The sequence below is a fragment of the Arvicola amphibius genome, chromosome 14 (genome assembly GCF_903992535.2).
Source record: "Arvicola amphibius chromosome 14, mArvAmp1.2, whole genome shotgun sequence".
Taxonomy (NCBI): domain Eukaryota; kingdom Metazoa; phylum Chordata; class Mammalia; order Rodentia; family Cricetidae; genus Arvicola; species Arvicola amphibius.
The window spans coordinates 39,282,140-39,308,301 of NC_052060.1; the positions used below are offsets into that span (position 1 = coordinate 39,282,140).

General features: G+C 44.2%; 1 protein-coding gene across 1 annotated transcript in view; it reads left to right on the forward strand.

Moving 5' to 3' along the window:
• Papss1 (3'-phosphoadenosine 5'-phosphosulfate synthase 1) overlaps positions 1-17,980 on the forward strand; it is a 67,028-nt gene extending 49,048 nt beyond the window's left edge. The window contains exons 11-12 of the mRNA XM_038311329.1: positions 6,066-6,295; positions 17,289-17,980. Coding sequence (XP_038167257.1) covers positions 6,066-6,295; positions 17,289-17,427 — 369 coding nt within the window. The 3' untranslated portion in view covers positions 17,428-17,980. The remainder of the gene's footprint in view (positions 1-6,065; positions 6,296-17,288) is intronic.
• Positions 17,981-26,162: the final 8,182 nt, after the last annotated feature.

The window sequence follows — 26,162 nt, forward strand, 5'->3', positions numbered from 1 at the left end:
GTGTTGGTTAGGATTGGCCAGCCATGGCCTTGGTGTTCACCGTATTCTTCCGTGACCTCGATCTAGTTCTTTCATTTCACGTTTTGTTCAGCAGTTCCTCTAGTTGGTACTCACCACCGCTCTAGAGGCTGTGGGGCCTGGGAGAATGGAGCCCATACGTGAGGCGGACTGAAGTCTCATGCGGAAGCCAACTTTATTCAGAGCCCTAGACAGTTTATACGCTGAGGGGTAAGAAAGGTCACCTGAGTAAAGTTCTCATGAATTCAAGCTGCGTACAATCACAAGGATAAGCCACACGTGGCAAAAACATGTTTTTCCATAGAGGCATGAAAGGATATTCAAACATTTAATTGGATAATAACAGCAAGCAGTAATGAGCAATCGGAAGTAAACTCACTGTTATCCACTACACCTGGGAGGAGCACGAAAACGTATTCCAAGAGCGTCCCCTGTTTTGAAGAAACAGATCCCACAACCCTTGTCTTGTTTTCTTGGAGTGCTTCCACAAGCACTCAGAGTTCTCCCCAGAATACTTTGTTTCTGGACCATATTCTGATAGTCCTGATGACACTAACCTCACCACATTAAGCAAGTCCTTTGATCTGAGTTTTTCTAGGATGTTGTCAGTGTGAGAATGACCCAAATGATGTTCGGGCAGCGTGCTGGCTAGTCTTTGGTCAACTTGACCCAAGCTGTCGTCATTTGGGAAGAGGTACACTTGCTTAAGAAAATGCCGCTACAAGATTGGCCTGTAGCAAACCTGTGGGGGCATTTTCTTGATTTATGATTGATGTGGGAGAGTCTAGCTCACCATGTGCTGGTGGTCCTATGTGTTACAAGAAAGCAGGATGAGCAAGCGTCGGTAAGCCGACACCCTCCATGACCTCTGCATCAGCTCCTGTCTCCAGGTTCCTGCCTTGACTTCCCTGGATGATGGATTATAGGTTATGTAAGCTGTAAACCCTTACCTTCCCAAGATGCCTGGTGCTTAGCACAGCAGTTGAAACCATACTGTGACAGGCAGGGATAGGTTTATGAACAGTGACCTTATTAAATTCCAGCTTGGAAAATGGGCCTCCTTATTTGGGACCTGTCTTGCTCTCTTTGTGATTCTTACGCTCTGTCTTTTGAAAGTGGGGTTGCTGTGAAATTTTATTTAGTAAGTAACAAATGTTTTTTTTTTTTTAAAAAAAAATGAGAACGGGAGGATTTGTAATGAAATAGACTGCGATAATAAACAGAAATTTCTCTCTTGAGTTAAAAAGGGGTTTGGGGGCAGGCAGAGACTCAGGTATCCCAGGCTGGCCCTGAACTCCAGGTATCCCTGCCATTCCTTCCAGAGTACTGGGTTTGCAAGCCTCCTGCCTTCTGCCCAGTGTTAGATTGGGAAGATTTTATGTTTGAAGTTTTGTCAGTTGTGCTTCTGAAGGAAGATTCAGCAGTGAAAGCCAGGGCTGGAGAGATGTCTTGAAGATGCGAGTTTGGATCCCAGTACCTATTAAAAAAATGGGTGTGGGATGGCTATACACACACTGATGACCTAGGCCTGGTGGAGGGTGGAGACAGGAGGATTGCTGTAGGCTGCCAGGTGCCTAGCTCTAGATTGAGGAAGAGACCTTGTCACAGAGGAGTAGGGCAGAGGGCAATAGAGCAGGATATTCAGCATCCTTCTCTGGCTGCCGTATGCACATGGGCTTCACCTTCCCATTGTATGTACATACAGCACAGACAGACAACCCTTGAGCCACAAGAGGGTACGTACTGCATGATAACACATGTAGAAAAGTTACATAACTTGCTCCGAATCACATAGTAGTAAATGGTAGAGATGGAGTCTGAACCGGTGTGCCCTGGGGGTTCTGGGAGATCCTTCAGAGATGCCCTGAGTTACCTAGAAACAGGCACCATAGGTGTGTTGACTAGACATTGTCTGCTAAGGAAGGTGCCTTCTTTGGACCCGCACCTCTCTACAGCAGGGGCTGTGACTGAAAAGAGCCAACAGCTGTAGGTGCCTGCTGGCTGTGCTCCCAGAAACAGATGCTTGTCTCATCTTCCTGAAGTAACCTAGACTGCCACAGCATTAAGCCAGTGTGGTGTGACACCTGGCAGCTAGAATCTGACATTGTGGTCTCTCATGCCTGTCTTCTCTCACTTTACTTCGGTGGTGTGGAATAGAATGTTTGTCCAACTATGTAAAGATGTGTTGCATTTGTTTGTTTTGCAGAATAATTGTTTAATTGTGTAAAGATGTCTTGCTTTTGTTTATCCTGCATTTGTTTAACTATGTAAATATGTGTGGCTATTGCACCATGCCTGCCTTAGGCACCTGATTGGTCTAATAAAAATCTAAACGGCAAATAGCTAGGCAGAGGAGAGATGGGCAGGACTGGCGGGCAGAGAAAAAAGAGGGGCCAGCTCGCCAGGGCCCACCAGCCAGCCACAGAGGAAGCAGGAAGGTACATGGACAGTATAAAGATGAGGTAAATGAGCCTTGGGGCAGCACATAGATTAATAGAAATGGGTTAATTTAAGTTAAAAAAAAAGCTAGAAACAAGCTAAGGCTGAGCCTTCATAATTAATAATAATACTCTGTGTCATGATTTAGGGGCTGGTGGTCGGAGAAAGCCTGCTACACTGCAGGCAGTGGTAGACTGCTCATTCCCAGTCTGTGTTCCCCTGTGTGACTTCAGCATCACTGCTGAGGGCCATTTGGGCTGCGAACTGTGTGCTGCTGCGGGTTTCAGTACCTCCTTATGTGAATGTGCCTGCTGGTGATTGCTGAGTAGAATGGCTGCATTTGGGTGTGCATCTATTTGGTGTCCGACAAGGTTTCCAGTCCTTTCTAATGAAGATGTGCCGATTCACACTGCACAGCATTGTGTGCCCGCCAGTCTGGGTGTCTTGTGTGGTCACCATTTGGGTCTCTGATCCAGACTCTTTGGCCACATGCTGTATAATACTGCCGTTTCTTAGCCAATCTTCAGGATCTTCTTATTAGATCAGTTTCACTGAAAAGGGAGTAGAGATTGGTTATAAATTAGCATAGTTCTAGTTAGTGATTAAGAAATGAAATGTCATAACTCACTAAAATTTTTTTATGTGTATGGGTGCTTTGCCTGCATATAATGTTTGTGTACCACATGTGTGATTGTTGTTCACAGAGACCAGAAGAGGGTGTCCGATCCCCTGGAACTAGAGTTCCCAGTGCTTATAAGTTATTGTGTAGGTTCTGGAAGTAGAACCTGGGTCCTGTGGAAGTGCAGCCAGTGCTCTTAACCACTGAACCATTTCTCTAGCCCCTAGCAGCTCATTTTGATTGAGTGCTCGCTGTATTTTCCAGATAATATTCCAAGTGATTTATATATGTTAATTTAGTCTTTATAACAATGCTATGAGGGCAGGCACTGTTATAATTCAGTTTTCAGATGAATCCATCCACGGTGGATGTTAAACAGTTGCTGAGGTCAGGCAGTAAGTCATGGAGATGGAGTTTGCATCTGAGCATCTATCTGGTCCTAGAGCCATGTCTTGCAGTTCCAGTCTCTGGTATCAGTTAACGTTACACTAGCTGCAAACTGTGCAAGTATGTGTGTTTTGAAGGCAGACTTGAAGCACATTCGTAGAGTTCTGCAATGGTGAGTTGATGTGGCTCTGGCAGATGTCCATAGAGATGGACTCTCCTGCTGATCAGCGAATATACCAGCTCATCACAATCCAGAGTGGTGTTTTGTACTTTGTCTGTATAATCTTTATTCTTTCTATTCTAGGAATATCGTCCTCTTATTATTAGTAATATATTCCTGTGAGTTTTGTTTTGTTTTTGGACAAGGTCTCTCTATTCAGCTTTGGCTTAGCTTAGGACTCCCAGTGTTATGTCATCCAAGCTGGTCTTGAACTCACAGTTTCCATTAGCCTCCACAGTGCTGGGATTAAAGGTGTGTGTCACCACACCTGGCCCTGCCTGTGTTTTTGTTACTGGGTTTGTACCTCACTGTCTGGCTGATACTGTATATAAAAGTTTGTGCTGCTGACTGGCTTGAAAGTGTGTCATTGCTTTGCCTCAAGTTCTCACTGTCCTGACTCCACATAAAGGCGCTGTCTGTGTCTCATAATGGTGCTCTGTAGATTTGTGTAAAAATCCTAGAACTTGGAAATATGGCAGAGAGCCTGGGATGACTTGTTCGTAGACTTCCTGTCAGAACACACGTCCTTAGCCTGATTTGGGATGTCCTTGGTGTCTGACTGTATAATGCTGATAACACAAGGACAGTAGAAGTTGTGGTCTTTGGGAGCCAGTGTGTGATCCACACACTGGATTGATGCTTTGCATGTGTTATGCAACCCATAGCTCCCTGAGACAGATTTAATTCCCACTGCACCGGTGAGGCTTCTGAAGCTAACTCTGTTACTCAGCTGCCCTGTGTCTGAGAAAGAGAGAGCAGAAGAACAGTTTCCAACTTCCTATCCTTTGATGAATAAACTAAGAGTTCTAGCAATTGTTTTAATATTTTAAGTAGTTAAGTATTTCAGCGTTTATCATCTGGCATGATTTAAGTGACTTATGAGAAACTGTCCATTCTTCTTGCTCTCTTCTTTCCCTGCCTCTTACTCTTTGAGATATGGGGTCTTGCTATGTAGCCCAGGCTACTCTATAACTCACTATGTAGCCCAGGTTGTATAGCCTTCCTTCCTCTGTCTCCCGAGGACTGTGATCATAGAGTGTATACCATGCCTGGCTCTATCTGTTTCTTTCTCTGTAGTACCTAACTTCTGTGCTTGGCTCTTTTTTTTTTCAGCCTTTAAATGAAGATTTTTTAAAAAATAATAACAATCAACAAAACCTACCTCATTTTTGTAGTTTTTCCAGTGACATCAGGACCAAGTCTGCCAATAACACATATTTGCCAAATTGTCTTACTAAAATACAAACAATGATTTTTCTTTAGTCGTTCTCTGGTTATTTAGAAGGCATTGGTACCAGATTTGTTTCCTTTGCACAGATGCACTTCAGAACAATGAGCAGCTGTTAAGGCTGTGTGGTTATCAACAGGATGTTCCTCGTTTTCCAGTCTATAAAGACTTAATGGCTCGATTCCGAAATCCATCCTAGGAACAGAGTTGGAATTGTGCCAGGAAGAATTTACTTTCCAATGCTTGAACTGGTGTTGTGAATGTTTAATTTTATTATCTATATGAATAATTAGTTGGGAAATTGAAAATGTTTGGCTTGTCATTAAACACTCAATCTGGTTCCTAAAGAATAATTAATGCTTTCTAAGAGCTGTCATGTGAAAGTGTCAGAAACAAGATGGTTTTGAGAATGTGTAGCCAGCAGCCTTATCCTGAGCATATGAGGTTGTAATGAGGATTACCATTTAGTTCTTCTTTTCTTCTTGGAGAGGGGAGGAGTATAATGCATTGTTGGGGGTGGCAACTTCCCTCCGCCAGGAAAGTTATTCTCCAGTTGTTAAATGCCTCCGTATTAGACACAGATTCTGTGTAAGTGAGCAGAGGCATGCGGACAGGAGCAGTTGAAACACGCTGCTCCATGGATTCCTGTGCATTTCCTTAATTAGGCTATGTTTAGACCAGTATCTGGAATGGTCAGTATGGTATCTGTTGGTACGTGAACTGCCCTATTGAGCCCTTCAGAAGGACCCCCATAGCCTTACTTATGTTCAGGGTCAGCCCCCATCTGACTTCTAGCCTTGCAGGTTGGAGTTTGAGCTCTGTGAATGACTGCTTATGTGTATGTGAAAATCTTACACATGAATATGTGCACATTCACATACCTCATAAGCAGATAATCCATAAATATATCCACCTGTGTATTCATTCCCATTTATGATCTTGGTTTGTGGGCCTGATTTTGATTCTAGCTTCCCAGGAAGCTGCATTGAGTTTGTTGGGACTTCCTCCTATTAGGTGGTGATGAAGTGAGCCATAGATGGAGACGCAGCTCGGTGGGAAAGGGTTAAACTCAGGTGCACATGCATTTATTATCCACTTGCTCTTTCTCACCAGTCATCAGAGTCTAGTTATCTAATACGTAGACATCTTTCTAGGTCCAGTGGCATTGCAGAGCGCGGATGGTGGCAGGAGCCAATTTTTATATTGTTGGACGAGACCCTGCTGGCATGCCTCATCCGGAGACAGGGAAGGACCTCTATGAGCCAACCCACGGAGCCAAAGTGCTGACGATGGCCCCCGGCCTCATCACCCTGGAAATAGTTCCCTTCCGAGTTGCAGCTTACAACAAGAAGAAGAAGCGGATGGACTACTATGACTCTGAGCAGTAAGTGTCTCACCGCCCCCACCGCCCCGCACTGTGTTGTCTGAGCTGTGTCTCCGGGTTCAGCAAATCATCTGGTCCATATCAGTTTTGATGCCAGGCTTTGTTGGATCCATCTCAGGAAAAGTCAAGAAACCTAACTCTCATTATTCTAGAGTCAGAAGTGAAAGTAAAAATGGGATCTGAGCTGGATGTGGTCGTGTACTCTTTGACTCGAAGCACTTGGGAGGCAGAGGCATATAGAGCTCTATGATTTGAGGCCACCCGGTCTACATAGCGAGTTCCAGGCCAAACAAACAAACAGCAACAACAACCTCCCCAACAAGTACACATTGGATCCAGAGTTAGTGGTTTGGGGAGTTCTGTTGTGTGGTCCTTAGGGGCAGTGTTAATATAATATAATATTTATATGTCTGTATGACTGCTGTCAACTTCAGAATAAATGATCGGAGTGCCCGGCCTGGTGGCAGGGGCTGATAGTCCCAGCTTGTTAGAAAACTGGAGCAGCAGGGTCACAAGTTCAAGAATAGTCTGGGCAAGGCAGGGAAACCATGTCTCAGAATAAAATGTAGAGTGGGCTAGGGTTGTAGTTCAATGATAGTTTCTTAGCACACACAAGGCTTTGGCTCACTTTCTGATATTGCCAGTATGTACATACATATGCACGTATGTACGTAGATACATACTTGCATACATACGTATATACATAGTAATATTAAGTATATATCTGTTTCTTTTGAACGAACAGGACTATGATATCTGTGTAAGTTTATAGAGGCAGTGTGAAACTCAGTTACAGGGTCTAGTCCTGTCTTTGCTAGATGACCTGAATTTGAAATCTTTTCTGTCCATATTTCCCCATCTCTGGAATGATGCAGAGGACTAGAAATTTCACTCCCCCCAAGTCTTTCTATAGTTTCCCCATGATCTGCAACACCAAGTTATTTTCCTAAGAGAGGGTCTCATTCTGCAGCCCTGGCTGGCCTGGTACTCACTATGTAGATCAGGTGGCCTTGAACTTTGCCTCTGCCTCCTGAGTGCTGGGATTAAAGACACGTGACACTGGCTGATTTTTTTTTTGTTTATAATGTATACATAGGAGTTGTTTTGCTGACCAACTCTTGGTTTATTGATCTGCTTTTTAGGACAAGTTACAATTCATATTCAGTGAGTGAAAACAGATAATTCATGTAGAATATAATCATTTTTAATTTATGTGGCCCGTTTTCCATGGCTTTTAACATTGGCTCCTGAAGGAGAAAGGCCTTCCTACAAACCTGTAAGCCACACATGATGTCAGAGGTAGGCTCTGGGGGGAGGTACTTGTACAGTATTCTCGACCTTCATTTTCTGAGTGAGTTACGTAGAGGCAAGGGTGAGCAAGAAGAGAGAAGCAGAGCCATTCTGCCCATCTTTTGCTTTTAACTGTAGAAGAGTTTCCATGTTGTGGCATTAAGAAAACTGAGCAAGGAGCCGGGCTGTGGTGGCGCACGCCTTTAATCCCAGCACTTGGGAGGCAGAGGCAGGCGGATCTCTGTGAGTTCGAGACCAGCCTGGTCTACAAGAGCTAGCTCCAGGACAGGCTCTAAAGCTGCAGAGAAACCCTGTCTTAAAAAACAAACAAAAAACAAAACAAAACAAAAAAAAAAAAAAGAAAACTGAGCAAGGGCCTGCAGAGATAGTTTCATGGGTGAAGGGCTTGCTGTGCAAACTCGAGAACTGGACTTTGATCCCCAACACCCACGTGGAAAGCCTGGTGTGCTGGGACCACACAGATGGCTCAGCATTTTAAGGACAGGTACTGTTGCAAAGGACTTAACTGTGGTTCTCAGCGTCTACATCAGGTGGCTCGTAACCATCTCTAACTCCAGCTTCAGGGGATGTCTGAGACCTCAGGCTTCTGTAGGCACCTGCATTCCAAACACATATGCACACACAGATATATAATCACATACATAATTAAAAATAAAACATAAGAAAAGTCTGGTATGTTGCAACCTCAGCCTCAGAGGCAGACATAGTTAGATTCCTTGTGTTCCCTGACCAGCTCAACCTTCTCTTCAGTCAATCCCAGGCCAGCAAGAGTCCTTATCTCAATAAGCAAGGTGGATGACTTCTGAGGAATGACATCTGAGTTGTTTGATCTCTGGCCTCTGTAGCCATGTGCACATCCACGTGTGTCTATACCTACAGCTACCTGCACACGAGTGTCCCTGACACACACACACACACACACACACACACAGACAAATGTATGCACATGAAGAAAACCAAGCAACATAAAGTGCCGTTTTCCTTTCCAGCTCCTGAGCCAATGTGTTTCGTCCCTGTGGTCCCTCTGCGTGGCCAGCTGCTTTCATCATACTTAGAACCCTAGATCCATCTGTATGCAGTTGATTAATGTGCTTTTAAGACCCTTGATAACTTTGATGTTTAGCTAAATCGGTGTAGTGCTGCTTTAAGTCTCTCTTTTAATCATTTAAAAGCTAAATAATTACATCATTTCTCATAAGATTTTCCAGAGATGAATTTTATGTTAGTCACATGAGTGGCTCATTTCCTTGGAATTTTTTTTTGGGGGGGGTTTACCAAATCTTAATAAGTTGTTACTTGGGAAGCTTTAAAAATGCCTTAGTTTTAAAATTTTCGGTATTTGTGTTCAAATATAATTAAGTTGATGGGAATATGTTGGAAAGTGATTAAAATTTTGTGGAAAGGCGATCGTCTTTGATGTGCGAGAAAACAGTTATTAATTATGCACATATGAGCCTGTTCATGTTTGATTAATGGACATTACTCAATGCCAGCTTTTATGTAATTAATGATTTTGTAGCTTTTGGTTTGATTGAATGCTAGTGTAAGACAAGGCTTAGGGAGGGAAATTCCCTGAAGACTTCAGGCAAGATAATTATTGATAGGAATTATGATAGAGTCATCTGTTTACATTTAGGAAGTCAAGGAAGCCACTAGAGCTTTAGAAGTGACTTAGCTGTAGGAGTTCAGTCCCATTGCAGATAGTAACAACGATTAGGATATCTTTTTTTTCTCTTTTAAAGGGTAAATATTTGTATTCTGGGTAGACAAATGCAAAATTATTTCGATTATAGAAACAACATGCTCGCTATAAGGGAAGTACATGAGTGAAAAGTGCCCATGGGGCTGAGTAAATGAAGTGATGGAAGGGTGGTGTGCCCGCTCTGGCATCATCGCACCATAACGGGTTTCTTCCTGTTTTAGTGGCAGAGTGTACTTGAACTTGTGTACTGCTAGAGAGAGCACTCAGCCATTAAAGGTGTCTCCCTCACCATCTAAGGGATACCCATTACCATCTAGAAGAATCCCCTTACCTTCTAGAAGATGCCATGGCCCCTTACCATCTAGAAGATACCCCCTTACCCTCTGGAAGATGCCCCTTACCTACCATCTGGAAGATGCTCCCTTACCATCTGGAAGACACAGTTTGGCTGTTGGCTTTGGAAACAATACTGCACGCCTCCTTCAAGGTGTTTTTGGATCTCTTTCCTTTTGCGTACTTTCACTGGTGAACCTACCTAGTACGATAGTTTTTGAGCTATGACTATTAAACCTGTATGGCAATGCTCCCCTGTTACTACCAGTTTTCTGTTATTAAAATAGTATTCTTTTGGACAAAACAGCACATATATCCACAGATCATAAAACCAGGTTGCCTGTCCTCCTGCCAGGCCAGGCTCTTGTGTGAAGTCTCTGGAGTGCCCTCCTATGGTGATCTTGCTAGCAGAATTCATTTTCTTGCTGATGTAGGATTGGGGTCCTGTTGGCTGATGATTGCCCTGCTCCTAGAGGCCCCATTTAAGCCCTTCCCTGCAACATCTCCATTCAGCAGTATGGCCTTCTGTTACATGTGATAGAATCATCTGGGATCATGTCCATGGGAAATGCCTGGTTTGCATTAACTGAGGTGGAGACCTGAGCACTGTGGGTAGTAGCACCCTTCCCTAGGTGGGATCTCCTACTGTGCAAGTCGAGAAAGTAAGCTGAGAGGCAGGAAGATTTAGCTCTGTTTCCTGACTGTCTAGTTAGGGTTTCTGTTGCTGCCATGAAACACCGTGACCAAAAGTGACCAAAAGCAAGCTGGGGAGGAGTGGGTTTCTCTGGCTCACACTCCCACAGCACTGTTCACCACTGAAGGGAGTTAGGACGGGAGCTCAAACAGGGCAGGAGCCTGGAGGCAGGCGCTGACGCAGAGGCTGTGGAGGGGTGTTGCTTACTGGATTGCTCCCATGGCTTGCTTAGTCTGTTTTCTTATAGAATCAAGAACCACCAGCCCAGGGATGGCACTGCCCACCATGGCCTGGACCCTCCACATCAAGTACTAATTTAAAAAATGCCTTGCAGGCTTGCCTACAACATGATCCCGTGGAGGCATTTTCTTAACTGAGGTTCCCACCTCTCGGATGACTTTGGCTGTGTCTGGTTGACTTACGACTATTTCAGCACACTTGTGTGCGGATGCAGTGTGAGCACCTGCTTCAAGCTCTTGCTGCCTGACTTCTCTTCCCGGATGGACTGGACCTTGACTTATGAGCCACAACCAGCCCTCCCCACTTAAGTCACATTGGTCAGGGTCTTTCATGACAGTAACAGGAAAAGAAACCCAGACACAGTTACCTAGAACCTTGTCTGAGACCAGGGTCCCTTTGCTGTTCTGGTCAGCCTGCAGAGAGTCGCGTGTCTGCTTCCCATCTTGCTGCAGGAGCTCTGGAATTACAGAGGCCGTCTACCGCGCCCGGTGGTATCTAGGAGTGGGATCTATGTGGGAACTAGGAGTTCACAATGAGGTCCTCTCACTTGTGCAGGAAGCCCTTCCCCGCTGAGCCACCTCCCCAGCCCCCTGATTAAACTTTTCATCTATTTCATTTAGTCTTTGGTTTGAAATAATAAGAAAAATAATAAAATTGTCATATATGATGCTATCCAGTGCATTTTAGTCTCTGAAAGAAAGCCACAAGTAACTGTTTATCTGGTTTTGAAAAGATCATTTTAAATCATACTCTTAAGAATTCTTAGTGTTTTGATGTGTTATAAATGACCGGCTTTCAAGTTGGATGAAACATTAATTAGAATAAAAAATAATTAGACCCACTTACAAGTCACCACCATTAGTTTTGTTTCTGCCAAGAGAAAGCTTCCCTTTTGCTCGTCTGAATCGCTTATCTAGTTTGCATCCTGGGAACGCTGGGGGTTTGAATGTGAGCCATCAGAAGACAGACATGAAGGCTGCTGACCCCAGCTCTTGTCCAAGTGACTAGCTTGTCTTGGTAGCTCTGAAGGCTGCATGTGTTGACTGAGGGACAGCAGATGGCTGTGCAGATTTACAGTCGTCAGCAAGTGGCCAGAAGTTGTCGTGCCTTGGAGGTCTTCAAGCTGCTGCCCACATGTGGCTAGTGCATTCGTGGCCTCATGTAGGCTGCTGGCTCTCGGGTTCGCTCTACCCTCCCTGATGTCCCAACTCTTCAGTTTGTTTTTTAAGAGTTGGCATTCTGTCTGCTGTAGATTATAAAGAATCTGTAATCCAGTGGCTTTGAAAAGAAGAAGAAAAAAAGACAAACATACTTGGGGTTTCTTTTTTCCAGGTTGCCATGGAGGATTAGCTTACTGATGTTCTGAAATGACCTGAATTTAAACTGCTCTGTAGTGAAAGTGAAGGGCCTTTTCTGTTTCTGGCAGATTCCTGATTACTCAGAGGTAAAGTTTTAGAGCTAATTTTAGATCATTCTAGAAATCGCTCAGATTCTATTTTATGCAACTCTTTCTATAAAACCATCCTATTGTGCAACTGTAATTTAATTATAGACTGTGACTTGAACCTGGCTTCTGATAAAGAGTAAAATCCATATGTAACAGAGATAGACATGCAGTAATGGGCCTAGGGCGGTGTATTTCCCATAGCCAGGGTGGAAACAGAAATTCCCATCTCAGAAGACTAAGGGATGCCTGGGGCATGCAGGGCAGATGGCGGGAAATGGCTTCAGGAAGAGGTGCCCAGGGCCCTTGGCTTAGAAATGCAATTTCAGAAGGAATGCAAGCAAGTCGGGATTTCAGGCAGTTTAGCGTTCTACGAGGAGGAAAGGACTTAATTGGTCTGGCTTTTTCCCTTTAATCACAGACTTCAGGCAGATCTTCCTTCCAGGAGCGCCTTGCTCACTTACCACCACCAGAACTAGAAATTCATGTGTGTGACCTGAGCTCTCATTCCTGGAAGTAAAACTTCAGTTTTACACGGGCAGAAGCTCCGGGGCCATGGCTTTCCTCAGGGAGGTTTCTTTAGGGAATGTGAGTACCGCTTCCAGGGAATGGAGACAGCAACTTGCTGACTGATTCTCAGCTGCACTCGCCTCCCATTGCGTCATGGTGAGCTCGCTGCTCGCTTAGATTGTTTTGGAAGGTATTCTGGCCTGAAGACGATCCAGCTGACTGCTGAAGGGTTCATCCACACAGGTGCTTGTGGCCCTCGGAGGGCAGCTTGGCAGCTCCCCGAGAGGGTCGAGGCCGTCGCTCCCTAGACCCCAATTGTTGCCCTTTCCAGTCTCCTGCGCTTCACTCTTCTTCCTCCGCCCCAGTAAAGCCATATCCTGGTGCTCCGGCCCCTCCCTCCTCTCTGTCTCCCACTTCCATTTCCCTGTCGTCGTTCCCCTCCTTTCTTTCCTGATTTATTTTCTTCTGCCCGGATACATGTTAAGACTTCCCGTTCTTCCTCAGAACGTGTGTGCCGTTTCTGTGATTTGCCCTTTTCCTTCATCATGGATTATTTCTTCTACTAAAGGAACTCTGAATTCTGATTTGCGTGTGTGGGTTTTGGTGGTTGCTTTTGCCCTGGGTGCCTTGTGGCTTTGACATTTTAAGAGTCTGTCTCTGACTGTCACCTTGGTTTCCTTCTTCCCTCTGAAGTGCTTTTGCCCAGTCCCGAGTCTTTGTTCTTGTGAATGCTTATTTTCTCAAATTCACTTTTCTTCAGTGTTATAAGGATACAAATTATGTTGCCAGTATTTTTTAATTTGCATAACAGTGGGGGATAAACTTTATATATAGCTGTACTTTAAAGTTGCCATTTTTATTTATTTTTAAAGTTTATATGTGTATGACTGTTGTGACTACATACATATCTCTGCACCACATGTTTGGTGCCCTTAGAGGCCAGAAGAGGGTATCCGGATCCCCTGGAGCTGGCGTTTCATATAGTGATGGTTGTGAGCCACCATGTGGGTGCTGGAAATTGAGAAAGTGGATCCTCTGAAAGAGTAGCCAGTGTTCTTAACCACTTAGCCATCTCTCCAGCCCTCAGGTAGCCTTTTCTTACAAGACACTGAACACAGGGAAGTGGAGATAAACCCATTTAAGCCATCAAATGGTTAGTTTTAAAGCAGCATTTGGCAGATGTTTCCTTTTCATTGATCATCTTTGATCATCTCCTAGTTATTTAAAAAATCTTCCCCCAAAGAAGATGAGAGGTCTTAAAATACTGGGGCCAATAGAACCGTAGAGCATCGGCACTGGGCTCCCTGGCATTGCTTAGACGGGTTGGACTGCTTCTCATCACATTCTGTATGTTTAGCATTCTAGACCCAAACCCACACAAGTCACAAAGGGGAGTGGAGCACTCAGTCCGTGTTACTACGTGGAGCTGGGTTGTCTCGATGGTCGTAAGGTAGAACTCTGTCCAGGACCAGGGGTCGGGTGGTCTTAGGAATGGCCAGTGTGATGAGGAGCGGGAGTTGTCCTGCCACGTATGGTGAGAACAGTGGCCAAGGCCTGTCTCTGAGAAGTCTGGCCATTGAACACACACACCGGATGAGCAGGAACCACGTGTGCAGTGTGATCACTAAGAAGCTCCGTCTTTCTTGTCTGGGGACTAGTTCCAGTGACAGGAAAACTGAGAACACTTGCTTGTGGGAAAGGCCAAATGTCTGAGGCTAGGAAGATGGCCTGCCAGGTTGCCCCACAGAGGAGGCCAGCAGGTCTGAAGGAAGTTAGGTCTGTAGGGGTTCTAATCCTCCCTGTAAACAACCCAGATTGAGATGAAAAGAAAATGTGAAAGTAGCTCAAATGAAGCCTGACATCTTAGGGCAACAAGAGTTCTGCGTTGAGCCAGGCAGACTCCCTGCGCTTGCGCATTGCCCCTTCTCTGCTTCATGTTTGCCCAGTATTCGCGGACCTCCTCCAGTGGAAAGATAATCTCTAGTCGCCATCTCTAGGCGGTAAACAGTTACTGTCTGTGCCCTGTGTCCGTGACTCTGTTCTGAGAGCCTCTTTCGGGCTCTTGTTTGTGTTGAAGGGACAGGGTGGATTGGGGTGGGGTTGGTAATGGCTGTTGTGACCATTGTGCGGACAGAACGCTGTAGCAGTGCCCTGGTGATCAGCTTCTCGGGGAAGATGTGCAGGTAATTGAGGCTTCTGGTTAATTTAAGGTTGAAATGAACGCTGAAGCATGCATGGGCAGCCCATATATGGCGGTTCTGTTGAATTTGTCCATGTTGGGTTTCATGGTCTAATTTGATGAGGACGACTGACCGGTCTTTTCCTCAAGAGGGCGCCAGGTCTCAGTACAGATGGTTGTGACCCACCATGTGGTTGCTGGGAATTGAACTCAGGACCTTTGGAAGAGCAGGCAGTGCTATTAACTGCTGAGCCATCTCTAGCCCATTAATTTAAGGTTACAGTACTTGAAATGATGTAAAACAACCTTAGAAATTTTATCAATAAGTTTTCTTCACTATGGATATCATTACTGATTATTTATCTGTAATATATCTATTTCTTTGAAATAGGTTCTCCTTTTGTAGCCATGGTTGACCTTGAACTTGTAGCCATCCTCCAGCTTTAGCCTTGGGGTGTTGGGAGGAATGAACAGCTGCTTTTTATCTCATAGTTAGATCTGGAAAGTTTCTTACTACAGATAATTTTGAACATTACTTGGTTTTGATAATATTGACGGTTGATAACCACTGCAGGAAGCCAAATGCAGAAGATAAAGTGCCCAAGTCATTTCCTAGACCTTGCCAGCTCTGTTACCTCAGGTCCCCTCTCTTTTCTTTCTCTGTGTTTTGACAGAATTAATGTATCTGTCTGAACTTGAGCCACTATAACAAAATACCCTAGTTCGAGTGGCTTACATGGTAGTTATTTCTCATAGACGTTGACGCTGGGAAGTCCAGGTCAGAGTTGAGAAGATTAGGGTCTGAGAGCCCTGGGCTGTTTGCAGGTAGCCAGCCAGCCTCTTTCTTGCTATGTCTTTGGATGGTGGTGGGGGATCCCGAGTCTCTTGGCTTGTTGGTAAGTGGGTTCATCCCACCGTAGATCCTGCTCTCGCGACCTCTTCTAACTCTTGTCTTCTCCCAAAAGCCCCACCCCCTAGTGCCATCATTTGGAAATTAGGCCTTCAGTGTGAGCTTGGAGGGGCACAAATATTCATTCTGTATAAGCACTGTTCATAATGTGTAATAGCCTGCGATTTCATTTATCACTTTGATTACATCTTAAATATTTGATCTGTTGCTTACTATAATACGCTAGTCAGAGGAGGTGCTAGCTTATTTTGGACGTGGTGACAGAAGAGATCTGGGGCCCTTGCTAGGTCTAATCTGCTTTCTGAGTTGGTTCCATGTTTGAAGGAAGCAGGTGAATTACAGATAGACAGCATGTGGTATAGCCGTAGATGCTTGGAGCTTATGGTCTAAAGACTTTCATGTGTATTGTAAGACGAGGAAGCCTATTTTCTCTTCAGTATCTCATCGAAGGGACAGTGTGGTTGGTTACTGTGCATGTTGTATCATGTCCCAGAGGCATTTAGACTTCAGATTAAAGCTTTCAAAAATGTTTTATCTGTGCCAGGCAGATTCAACTTCCTGCTTCTTAAAAATAAATAATAAATGGATCCAGGACTAGAGCAATAGCTGTGTTCCAGAGCACTCGCTGCTTTTCCAGAACACCTGAGTTTGGTTTCCAGCCCCTATATCAGTGCTTTCTTCTGGCATCTGCAGACATAGCATACATGTGGTACATGGAGATATACTCGGGTACTCACATATAGACATTAAATACTAAAAGAAATGCTAATTCTAATAGTGTTGGGCTGCAGGCCTCTGTCCCCTTGACTTTCTCTGCCTGCCTTAGACCCTTTGCCTCCTGGAGTAAACAACTTGTTTTCCTGTGCCTGCAGCTGCTCTGAGCATGAGACCCTCATGAGTTCCTGATGACAGGGGAGTGAATTCTGTTGGGTTTACAGCTGGAAATCCCAGGAGCTGGGGCGTGGCTATCAATTAAGGATCCCCATATAAGCTTCCCTAGAGCGCAATGAAGTTGGCATTCCTGTATCAAGGAAGACCCATGCCACTGTCTCTCTGTGTCTGTGTGCGTGTGTTTTTAGGTCTCTAGCCTAGTGCCCGAAATTCCTATGTACTGTCCTGTAGTGCAGGCGCTACATAACAGCATTTCCCAAGGCCTGGGAAAGACAGGGAAATAGGGGGAGGTCAAGAATGAGGTTGGGAACTGCTCGGGGACCTCGCAGTGGCAGTTACCTGAACCTGGGCAGGTAATTATCTGGACCTCAGTAGTCACTCAGAAAAGAGGAGGACAGGTGAGGAGGCCTGAGGGTCATGGCAGCTCATTTCAGTGCCATTACATCATTGCGACAGTGTGCTGCACTGGGCAGGATGTCCCTGTTGGGAGGGACAAGTTATCGAGGACACAGTCTTGCTGGGCGATTTTTAAAATTTTCGTAAGGCACTGATTGATCTCCGTAATAATTTCAGTTGATTTTTTTTTTTTTTTTTTGGTCCTAGCTCTAACACTGAAGAATGTTCAATTGTGCTGTGGTTTTCTCAGTGACAGATTAGACATTAGATTGATGCTTTTTCTCACTAGTAACCTAACATGAACTGAAGGAACAAATGCCCCTTAAATTTTTCTTAGTAACTTTGTTAAACAGCACAGTGACCGGCTCTTCTCTCTCTTTCAGCCACGAAGACTTTGATTTTATTTCAGGAACACGGATGCGCAAGCTGGCGCGTGAAGGTCAGAAGCCTCCAGAGGGCTTCATGGCGCCCAAGGCCTGGACTGTTTTGGTGGAGTACTACAAGTCCTTAGAGAAAGCGTAGCCGCTGAGCCGGCCACTCCACCTGGGATGCAAGACTGAGTGACAGAGGGGACCACGCAGTCAGCGACAGTGTTTCTCTGTGGTGGTGTCCATCTGGTCACACTTCCTAAAAACAGACCATTTCCTTGGTGTGCATCAGTTTTGATCTGCCTTTGGATTCTGTTTTGAACTGTTTAACATCTCTGCTCGTAATGTGTCTTTTCCACTTACTGTTAACATTCTTATAATAAGATTGAAAAAAATCTTGGATTTTTATATTGTATTTATGCTTCTATCCTAGAATTTTCCAAGCTGATTTATTAGTTATAACCAATAATACACACATCATCTAACTTTTAATTCTCTAAGAAAGGGGGGAATCGCTAAATAGTAAACTTGGCTTGTTTGGAGAATTTTACAAGATATCTGTAGCAATTAGGGTTTTTTTTATTTTACATTAAAAATGTAAACTGCTCCTTCTTTTGCAACCCAATATGCTGAGGTATTCTTGTAATCTGAGTTAAGTGTTGAATGAATGCCTTGATTCAATAAAATTAATTTTGGGGGGCTTCTTATTTATGTTTTGTGTATATTATACCCTTTCCTTGTAAAAATCCCTGGCAAAGGGGGACTGTGGAAGGCATTTTTAATTTCTGGGGTCTGATACGTAGCTCCTAATACCATGGTGTTTGCTGAAGTTCTGCATAGCAGGAACCTATACTCTGGCTTATGTAGGAAAATTATAAAGAATTCTTAGTTGATCTGAAATGTCAGTTCTGCCACGTATATCCTCAATATTCTTAAACACCAGGATCAGGATGGCAACAGGGTGTCTCTGCTTTGCAAACTGTAGCCACGGTGTAGGTCATAGCTGTTTGAAGTCAGGAAGGCTGGCTCCTGCTTTAGCTGTTCCATCCACGTGGGCAGGCACGTGCTTTGCCTACTGTGATCATTCACATGTGTCTATGAGGCAGACTAGAAAGACAGGAAATTCTGGGAACATGAGAAGAGCTCTCCACAATCCGATTGAAGCCTCTTACCAGAGGAAAAGCAAGAATTCCAGCACAGTGGACAACTCCCGAAGACTGCACCCCTTCTGAGGTGCAAACCCACAGTTTTCTAGGAATTTCACCAGAAAACCATTTATTAGGGGAAGGACACGTTCCAAACCCCTTGCACAAACATAGTGGCTTCTGGTTTTATCTTATAAAATTATAACTCTGTCAAAGGCATCTCCAGAGCCACCCTATAATCTCACTTATCAAAAGAGTAAAAACAATGAGGGGGTGTTCAGTAGCCTTTAGAGATTTGAGAGCCCCCAAAATGGCCTATCTGGTTTATGCTAAGATAATGAACAGTGTGTGTCGCTTGAGGAGCCTACCCCACACTTGGATATGTCCTGCTGAACTTCCTTAGAGAAGCTCACATCTATGCATTCAATGCATTCTCCTCTGCCACTTTGTGTGTCTATGCCAATGAGAGATTTCAGAGGAAAACAGCATAAAAATAGTGTATACTTCTAGCCCCGGTGCCACATGCCTGTAGCTCCAGACTTTTAGGAGGCCGAGGCAGGTTTGCAAGAGTAACAAGTGAACCTAAATCAAAGTCAGGCCTTGCCTAGGAAATGGTCACACATGGGCTCTGAAGGATTTGGGTTCAGAAGAGCCAGTGTTACCTGCTAAGTCAGTGGGGGCAAAACTGATCACACAGCCCCACTCATGTGAGTTGGGAAAGACTTCTATCAGAAAGTCCAACAGAACTGCCAAACTTCAATGTAATGTTTACTGTCAAAACGTTTTAAAAATTAAAATTCAGGAAAAAAGGTATTTTTAAAAATGTCATTCATAAAATAGCATTGACTTTAGCTGGTGGAAGCAGGAATACTTTGAGTTCAAGGTTAACCTGGCTTACATAGCAAGTTCCAGTTTGGGGTTGTCCAGAGACCCTGTCTCCAGAAAGAAACCAAACCAAACGAAAGAAGCCTTAGCATTTTTAACCTAAGGTGGGAAGACTGGCTTCCCCAAGCACTGATCCTCCTTAGGGATAACAAGGTGGCAACCTGGGATATGATGCTGTCTTAGGGTTTCTGTTGCTGTGAAGAGACACCATGACAAAGGAAAACATTTAGCTGGGGCTGGCTTACAGTTTCAGAGGGTTAGTCCATTATTGTTATGTCAAAATGCATGGTGGCATGCTGGCAGACATGGTCTGGAGAAGGAGCTGAGAGTTCTACATCTTGATATATAGGTAGCCAAAGGAGACTGCCACACTAGGACCTAGCTTGAGCATATAAGACCTCAAAGCCTGCCCCCACAGTGACACACTTCCTTTAATAAGACCACACCTTTTAATTGCACCACTCCCTGTGGTCCAGGCATTCAAACACATGAGTCTAAAAGGGCCATATCTACTCAAACCACCACAAAATGTAAAAGGGGAAGATGATATAAATTTTTTTTGAAATAAAGTGTCTGGGAATGAACACCATCTGGGACAAACTGGTCAAACATCTTCGTAGAACTAGTTCTGTGCCAAGCTGTTGTTTGGCAGAGTCTCATCATGGACATTTTTGATATCAGCCAAATATGTGTGAAGACCACCCACTCAATCGGCACTTCATAGCTCATTAATTCCATTTTCTTAGGGCTTAATAAGTCAGTCCATTTTAATTCTAATCATTTCATAGCACTCTTTCCATTTGCAATCACAGTTTTTACAGAATTCAGATGTGGCAGAAATGAGACTAGCAGGGATAAATTAGAGTTTAAAAAGTCACCTTGCATTTTATCAGGTAGCTGGCCTGGTCTCTTGCCCACTAAAAACACATGTGGTAAAAACATGGCTTCAGACCCCATTCCCCTGGGATCAGCCACCTACTTGGGTTTTATAAAAACACTGAAGAAATAAAAAGCAGCCAGTAACTTCTATCAGTTCATAGACTGGCATGTGCTTCTAAAGCTGATAGATGTGGAAATTTTATTTTTCCCCTTCCTAGTTTATAAAAAGAGACCAAACCAATCTTGAAAACATCCAACCCTTCTGAGGAATGCCTGCTGCCAAGTGGTTTCAGAAATCGAAGTGTCTTTTAATCTATTCATCAACTGGAGAAGGGAATGGAAAAATGATTTTTTTTTAAAGGAAAGTGTGATGGTCTTGGCAGAAAAGAGAGTGTCTTAAATCTGTCAGTTCTCTCTTCCACTGTGATAATCAAGACCACATATTTGAGTTTCATTTCCATCCAAGAAGGGAGCAATTATACCTATCTCTTGGAAGCCAGCCTTCAGATGCTTAATCAGGAAAAATTCGGAAGTTGTGTTTCCACAGATGGCCTATCTTTAGGAGCACACATGTGTTCAAGAATGGGTTGGCTCACAAAGTAAGGAGGTGTTTGCCCACTGGGCCTCTTACATGTAGCATATATGAGCCTCCAGGCCTCTTTGCTTGTATTGATGCTAAATGCCATTTCTGATTCTACACAGTCTTCTTCCAAATATGATTAGAGATGTCTTGCAAAGACCACCCTGCCCACAAAACTCAGTATTTTCCTGGGACAAAGTGAAAGCTGGCTTCCTTACAACTACATATTTGTGAACTGTAATGCTCATCTTCACTTCCTGCCTCCCCAGGTTCCCAGGGAAAATGGCATCAGGATTTAGGACCCAGCACATAAGAGTAATTGGAGGTCAGAATGTGGTCTTATCAATAAGTCGTAGCTGGAGTACTGAGTGCTGGAGCAAGAGTGAAATTTGGGCATAGACCTCGCTGAGGGGCACTCGAACCTCTTTTTGCCTATCAAGGACAGGGGACTCAGACACTTACGTCTCAAGGATGTCTGTTTCACTCATGTATGAGAAGCCCTGGGAAGGCTTCCTTCTGCATCTGTTGGTTCTCTTTGTATCGCAGTGCAAAATGATCTGTTTGACAGTGTTGTACATTGGGGTGACGTGTTCTTGTTCTCCACCCTGAGAACACTGAGGAAGGTTCATGTGACCCAGTATAACTGTGCTCACCAACTCGTCAAGGTTGGGAAATTTGGTGATGGTAAAGCCAAATAATTTGAAGTAGGAGCAAGAGAATGCCTTTACAATTCGATTAATAGATAAATTGACATTGAGCAAGAGTGTTTCAAATCAAGCAGCTAGGAACCTACAAAATGGAATATATCCTCAGTACACTAAGGAAAACCCAAATGGACTATCAAGAATAATTCTCAACCTTCAGTGTTTCTCAGCCTTCCTAACGCTGCGACCCTTTAATGCAGTTCCTCAGGTTGTGGTGACCCCCAATCATAAAATTATTTTTGTTACTACTTCGTAACTAATTTTTGCTTTGGTTATGCATCGTAAGGTAAATATCAGGATTGCGACCCCTGTGAAAGGATCATTAGACTCCCAAAGGGGTCACGACCCACAGGATGAGAACCACTGCTCTAGAACCCAGTTACTAAAGTGACCTGACCGGCTGCTTGGCTTTGCAGATTTACAGCGACTCTGTCAACATCCTTTGTTTACACAGTGTATCTAAAGGCAGAGTTGAACAGTTTAGATAAAGACCCCAGGCCTGATCAACTGGGGCTTAGATATCTTCCCCTTGACAGAAAGTTTGCTGACTTCTCTTCTGGACCAAGAATTACTTCTATAGTGTGGCTCCTCACATCAGACTTTTCCCCTAAAAGGAAAGATCAGACCCAGAGAATGGCAAAGTAAGTGTGGTTGTTAGTGTGTAGGGTCCACCTTTCTATTCCTTTCTTCAACGTATTGAGGAGCTGGGGAGTTGGGGGTGGGGATGGAGAAGGAGAAGAAATCAAAACCTTCTCCCAGGGTTTCCCTTCCAAAGTCACAGGTATCTCCTGTTCTGTAGTTGGATGCTAATGACAGTGAGACTGTCCAACAGTTCAGTTAAGGACACGACATCAATGAAGAGCTGCCATTTCAGTCCATGTGAATGGACCTGTCTACTGAATTGACCAGAGTTTTTAAAGCATTGTGTTACTACAGCAACCATTACTGTAATGGGAACTAAAACTTGTAACAACATAGTATGAAGAATAAACTAAATATAAATTTTAGTACATGATATTAGTAGGAGTTTTTTTTTTCTCTTACACTTATGATGTCTGTTTAGGAAACTATTGCTTTTCACAAGTTAATGATCATCAGAAGCAGCAAGAATGCAGAGGTTGTGTGACAGGCTGCCAAGCCTGTGAACAGGATAGGAGCATGCACTTCTGGATTTCATGAGTTCCATGCTGTAATTTTGTATCCTGCATGCTATGTTAACATTTAGTTCCCTTGAAAACATGATCAACCTGAAACATCCAGATGCCAGTCTCTCAGGGAAATTACCGGACACCATATACCCAGTATATTGTGGGGTGGGGAGTCTCTCAAAGTATTTTATACTTTCGGCTTTGGAAGAAGAAAGAAGGGTTGTTCTTTGTTTTATTTACATTTACACTGTGGAATAATACTCTTGTACACTGTAAAGATTTGCCACTTGTATTAGTTTAACAAAATGCTGATTGGCCAGTAGCTAGGTAGGAAGTATAGGCAGGACAACCAGGCTAAGAAAATTCTGGAAAGGAGGAAAGGCAGAGATGCAGTTGCCAGCCAGATGCAGAGGAAGCAAGATGAAAATGCTGCACCAAGAAAAGGTACCGAGCCACACAGCTAGATATAGATAAGAATTATGAGTTAAGTGTAAGAGCTAGTTAATAATAAGCCAGAGCAATAGGTTAGTTTATAAATAATATAAGCCTTTGTGTGTTTCTTTGGGAGTGAATGGTTGCAGGACCAGGTGGGATAAAAACTTTGGTCTACATATTTCTATGTATTAAAAGTATGCTCAAAGTTTATATACTGTTTTTCCTTCTAATGGCAGAAACAACCAAAAGAGAACAAAGAGCTTCAGTAAAGAGGACAGTGTAAGCACCATATGCACGAAGTGCCCACAGAGGCCAGAAATCCCTGGAACTGGAGTCAGAGATGGTTGCGAGACTGGTTGGCTGAAATAAGACACGAGCCACCCCAGAATCAAGGGTAGAGGAAGTGTGCTCTCGCTCTCTCTCTCTCTCTCTCTCTCTCTCTCTCTCTCTCTCTCTCTCTCTCTTTCTCTCTCTCCCTCCCTCCCTCCCTCCCTCCCTCCCTCCCTCCCTCCCTCCCTCCCTCCCTTTCCCCCCTCTCTTTCTCTCTCTCTCTTGACGGCAGGAACCGAACAGCCACATAAAAGTCAATCACATTGCAAAGGCAAGAAGGAGGGAAGTAATTTGTGGTAATTGTTTTTCATTTAGGCAGGAACCCCACAAGCCAATAGGCCAGAGAAAGATTCCTCGTTTCTTTCATTTACAGATGCAGACCCCCAGACAACTATTAGGTGGAGTTTGGGGAACCCTGAAGAAGAGGGGAAGAAAGGATTGTAGGGGCCAGAGGGGTCAAGGACACCACAAGAAAATTAACAGAATCAACTAACTTGGACTCAAGAGCTCATAGAAACTGAACCAACAACCAGGGAGCCTGCATGGGTATTCTGCATATATGTTACAGTTGTGTAGCTTGGTCCTCTTATGGGTATCTTTGGGGATGCCCTTTTCTTCATGGTCTGTTGGCCAGCAGGCTAAGAGGACAAAAGGAGCAGAGGTGGCTGGCAGAGCTTGGCCAGCTGTGAGCATTGTGGAAATAACCTCCTGGTAGTCAGCTTCAGTGAGACAGCTCAACTGTATTCCACAGTGAGGGGAACGTATAGTTTAGGGACAGCAACCAGGGCATCACCTAATTGTCGCTCATAGCATGCTGTATTTGCATTTGGCAGCACGGGCCCATCATACAGATGGGAACACAACACCTAATTATCATACAGGCATTGGGGGAGAGCTGTTGCAGGAACTATGTCAAGGGTCACATCCAAGCTAAGGGACAGCTTTGGAAATAAGGTCAGGCAGACAGTAGGATGCCCCTACTGGGGGAATTCTGTTTATGTTGTGGCCTGGTATCCAACTGAATAAAGCATGTGGTTCAAGAGGCAGAGTTCCCGTTGAGGTGGCCTGAATGGATCAATGAGTCCTTGGAGGACCCAGGATGAGAGAAGGAGTGGTCTGTGTGGTGAGTATATGTGAGGCTGGAAGGTTGCAAGATCCGTTTGGAGCTGGAAGGCAGGGTGGCAGGTGCATCGCAGCCTTGGTACTGTCTCAGGTTCTTATATTAGTCCTTGGGTTTTATAATCAACAAATGGTAAAAGAAATTCCATCAGGGGAAGGGAGTCTGCCGTTTTGTACCGAGCTTGGAGAGCTGTCCATACATGGTAGACTGCAACCTTAAGCAGCAGAGCCTTCTTTTTTTCTTTTATTGATAAATTTAAAAATATCAATCCAAATTCCCACTTCCTCCCCTCCTCTCACACTCTCCACCCACCTTCGCATTCCTCCCCCTCCCATCCTAAGGGAGGACAAGGCACCCTGCCCAGTGGCAAGTCCAAGGTCCTCCCTACTATATCCAGGCTGAGCAAGGTGTACATCCAAAGAGAATAGGATCCCAAAAGGCCAGTTCATGCAGTAGAGACAAATCCCAGTGTCACTATCAGTGGCCCCTCAGTCTGCCCCAACTGTCAACCACATTCAAAGGGACTAGTTTGAACCCATGCTCATTCACTCCCAATCCAGTTGGAGTTGGTGAGCTCCCATTAGCTCAGGCAAACTGTCTCAGTGGGCCTCATGGTCTTGACCTTCTTGCTCATATTCTCACTCCTTCCACTCTTCAACTGGACCTTGGGAACTCAGTCCAGTGTTCCGATGTGGGTCTCGCAGCAGAGCCTTCTAACAGGACTTGTAACACTGGGATCGGGGCTGTCTCTGACTCTTACAGGCTTTGGGGACCCTACTCTTCATGCTGGGTTGCCTTGCCTGGGTTTAATATGTGGAGAGGTACTCCGCCTTACTGCAACTTGATATGCCCTGTTGGGTTGATACTCATGGGAGGCCCATCCTTTCCCAAACAAAAATAGAGGAGGAGTGGGTTGGGGGGTGGTAATAGAGGGGAATGGGGGAGGGACTTGGAGGAGAGGAGGGAGGGGAAACTGTGACTGGAATGTAAAATAATAAATTTATTAAAATAAAAAAATAAAACAATAAAATAAAGAAAAAGCTAAGTGTACAGAAACCCAGATGGATAATAAAGAGTCATATTGGGAAATCTGCCTGAGTCTTGAGGCTCAATAGTCCAAGAATTGTGGATCATTCTTTGCTAGATTTTAAAAAATAATGGTTTACTCTCCTGTCTTTCTTGCCACCCTTGAACAGTACAACAAAATGAATATTATTCCTTTATTATCAGGATAGACCATGCTAACATACTCATTTCCATCTTAGTGGCTTGATAGAAAACCAGTTTATTTCTGTTTCTGCTCTGCTGCCTTCACTACATAAATCTCACTGGGGATTTGTTCAGTAGCAGAGTGCAGGTTCCAGGTTCAGTCCCTGATCGCAGTAAATGACAACAAAATCCCATGAGTTCTTGGCTCCCTCAATAGCTGGGAAAGAAATGTGACAATGGGAATGTTCATTTGGGGCTTTATGGCCAGACTGGAGAGTGGCTGACCTCACTTCCCGCATGTTTCATTGGTCATTGTCAGTCACATGACTCCAACCTAACTGCAGAGAAGGTTAGGAAGCATGGTTCGCTAAGTTCTCAAGAAGGGTTAAAGGGATCATTGAACATCAGTCAGTCTCTATCACAATATTTAAATAGTTTCCTGATTTTTCTAAAA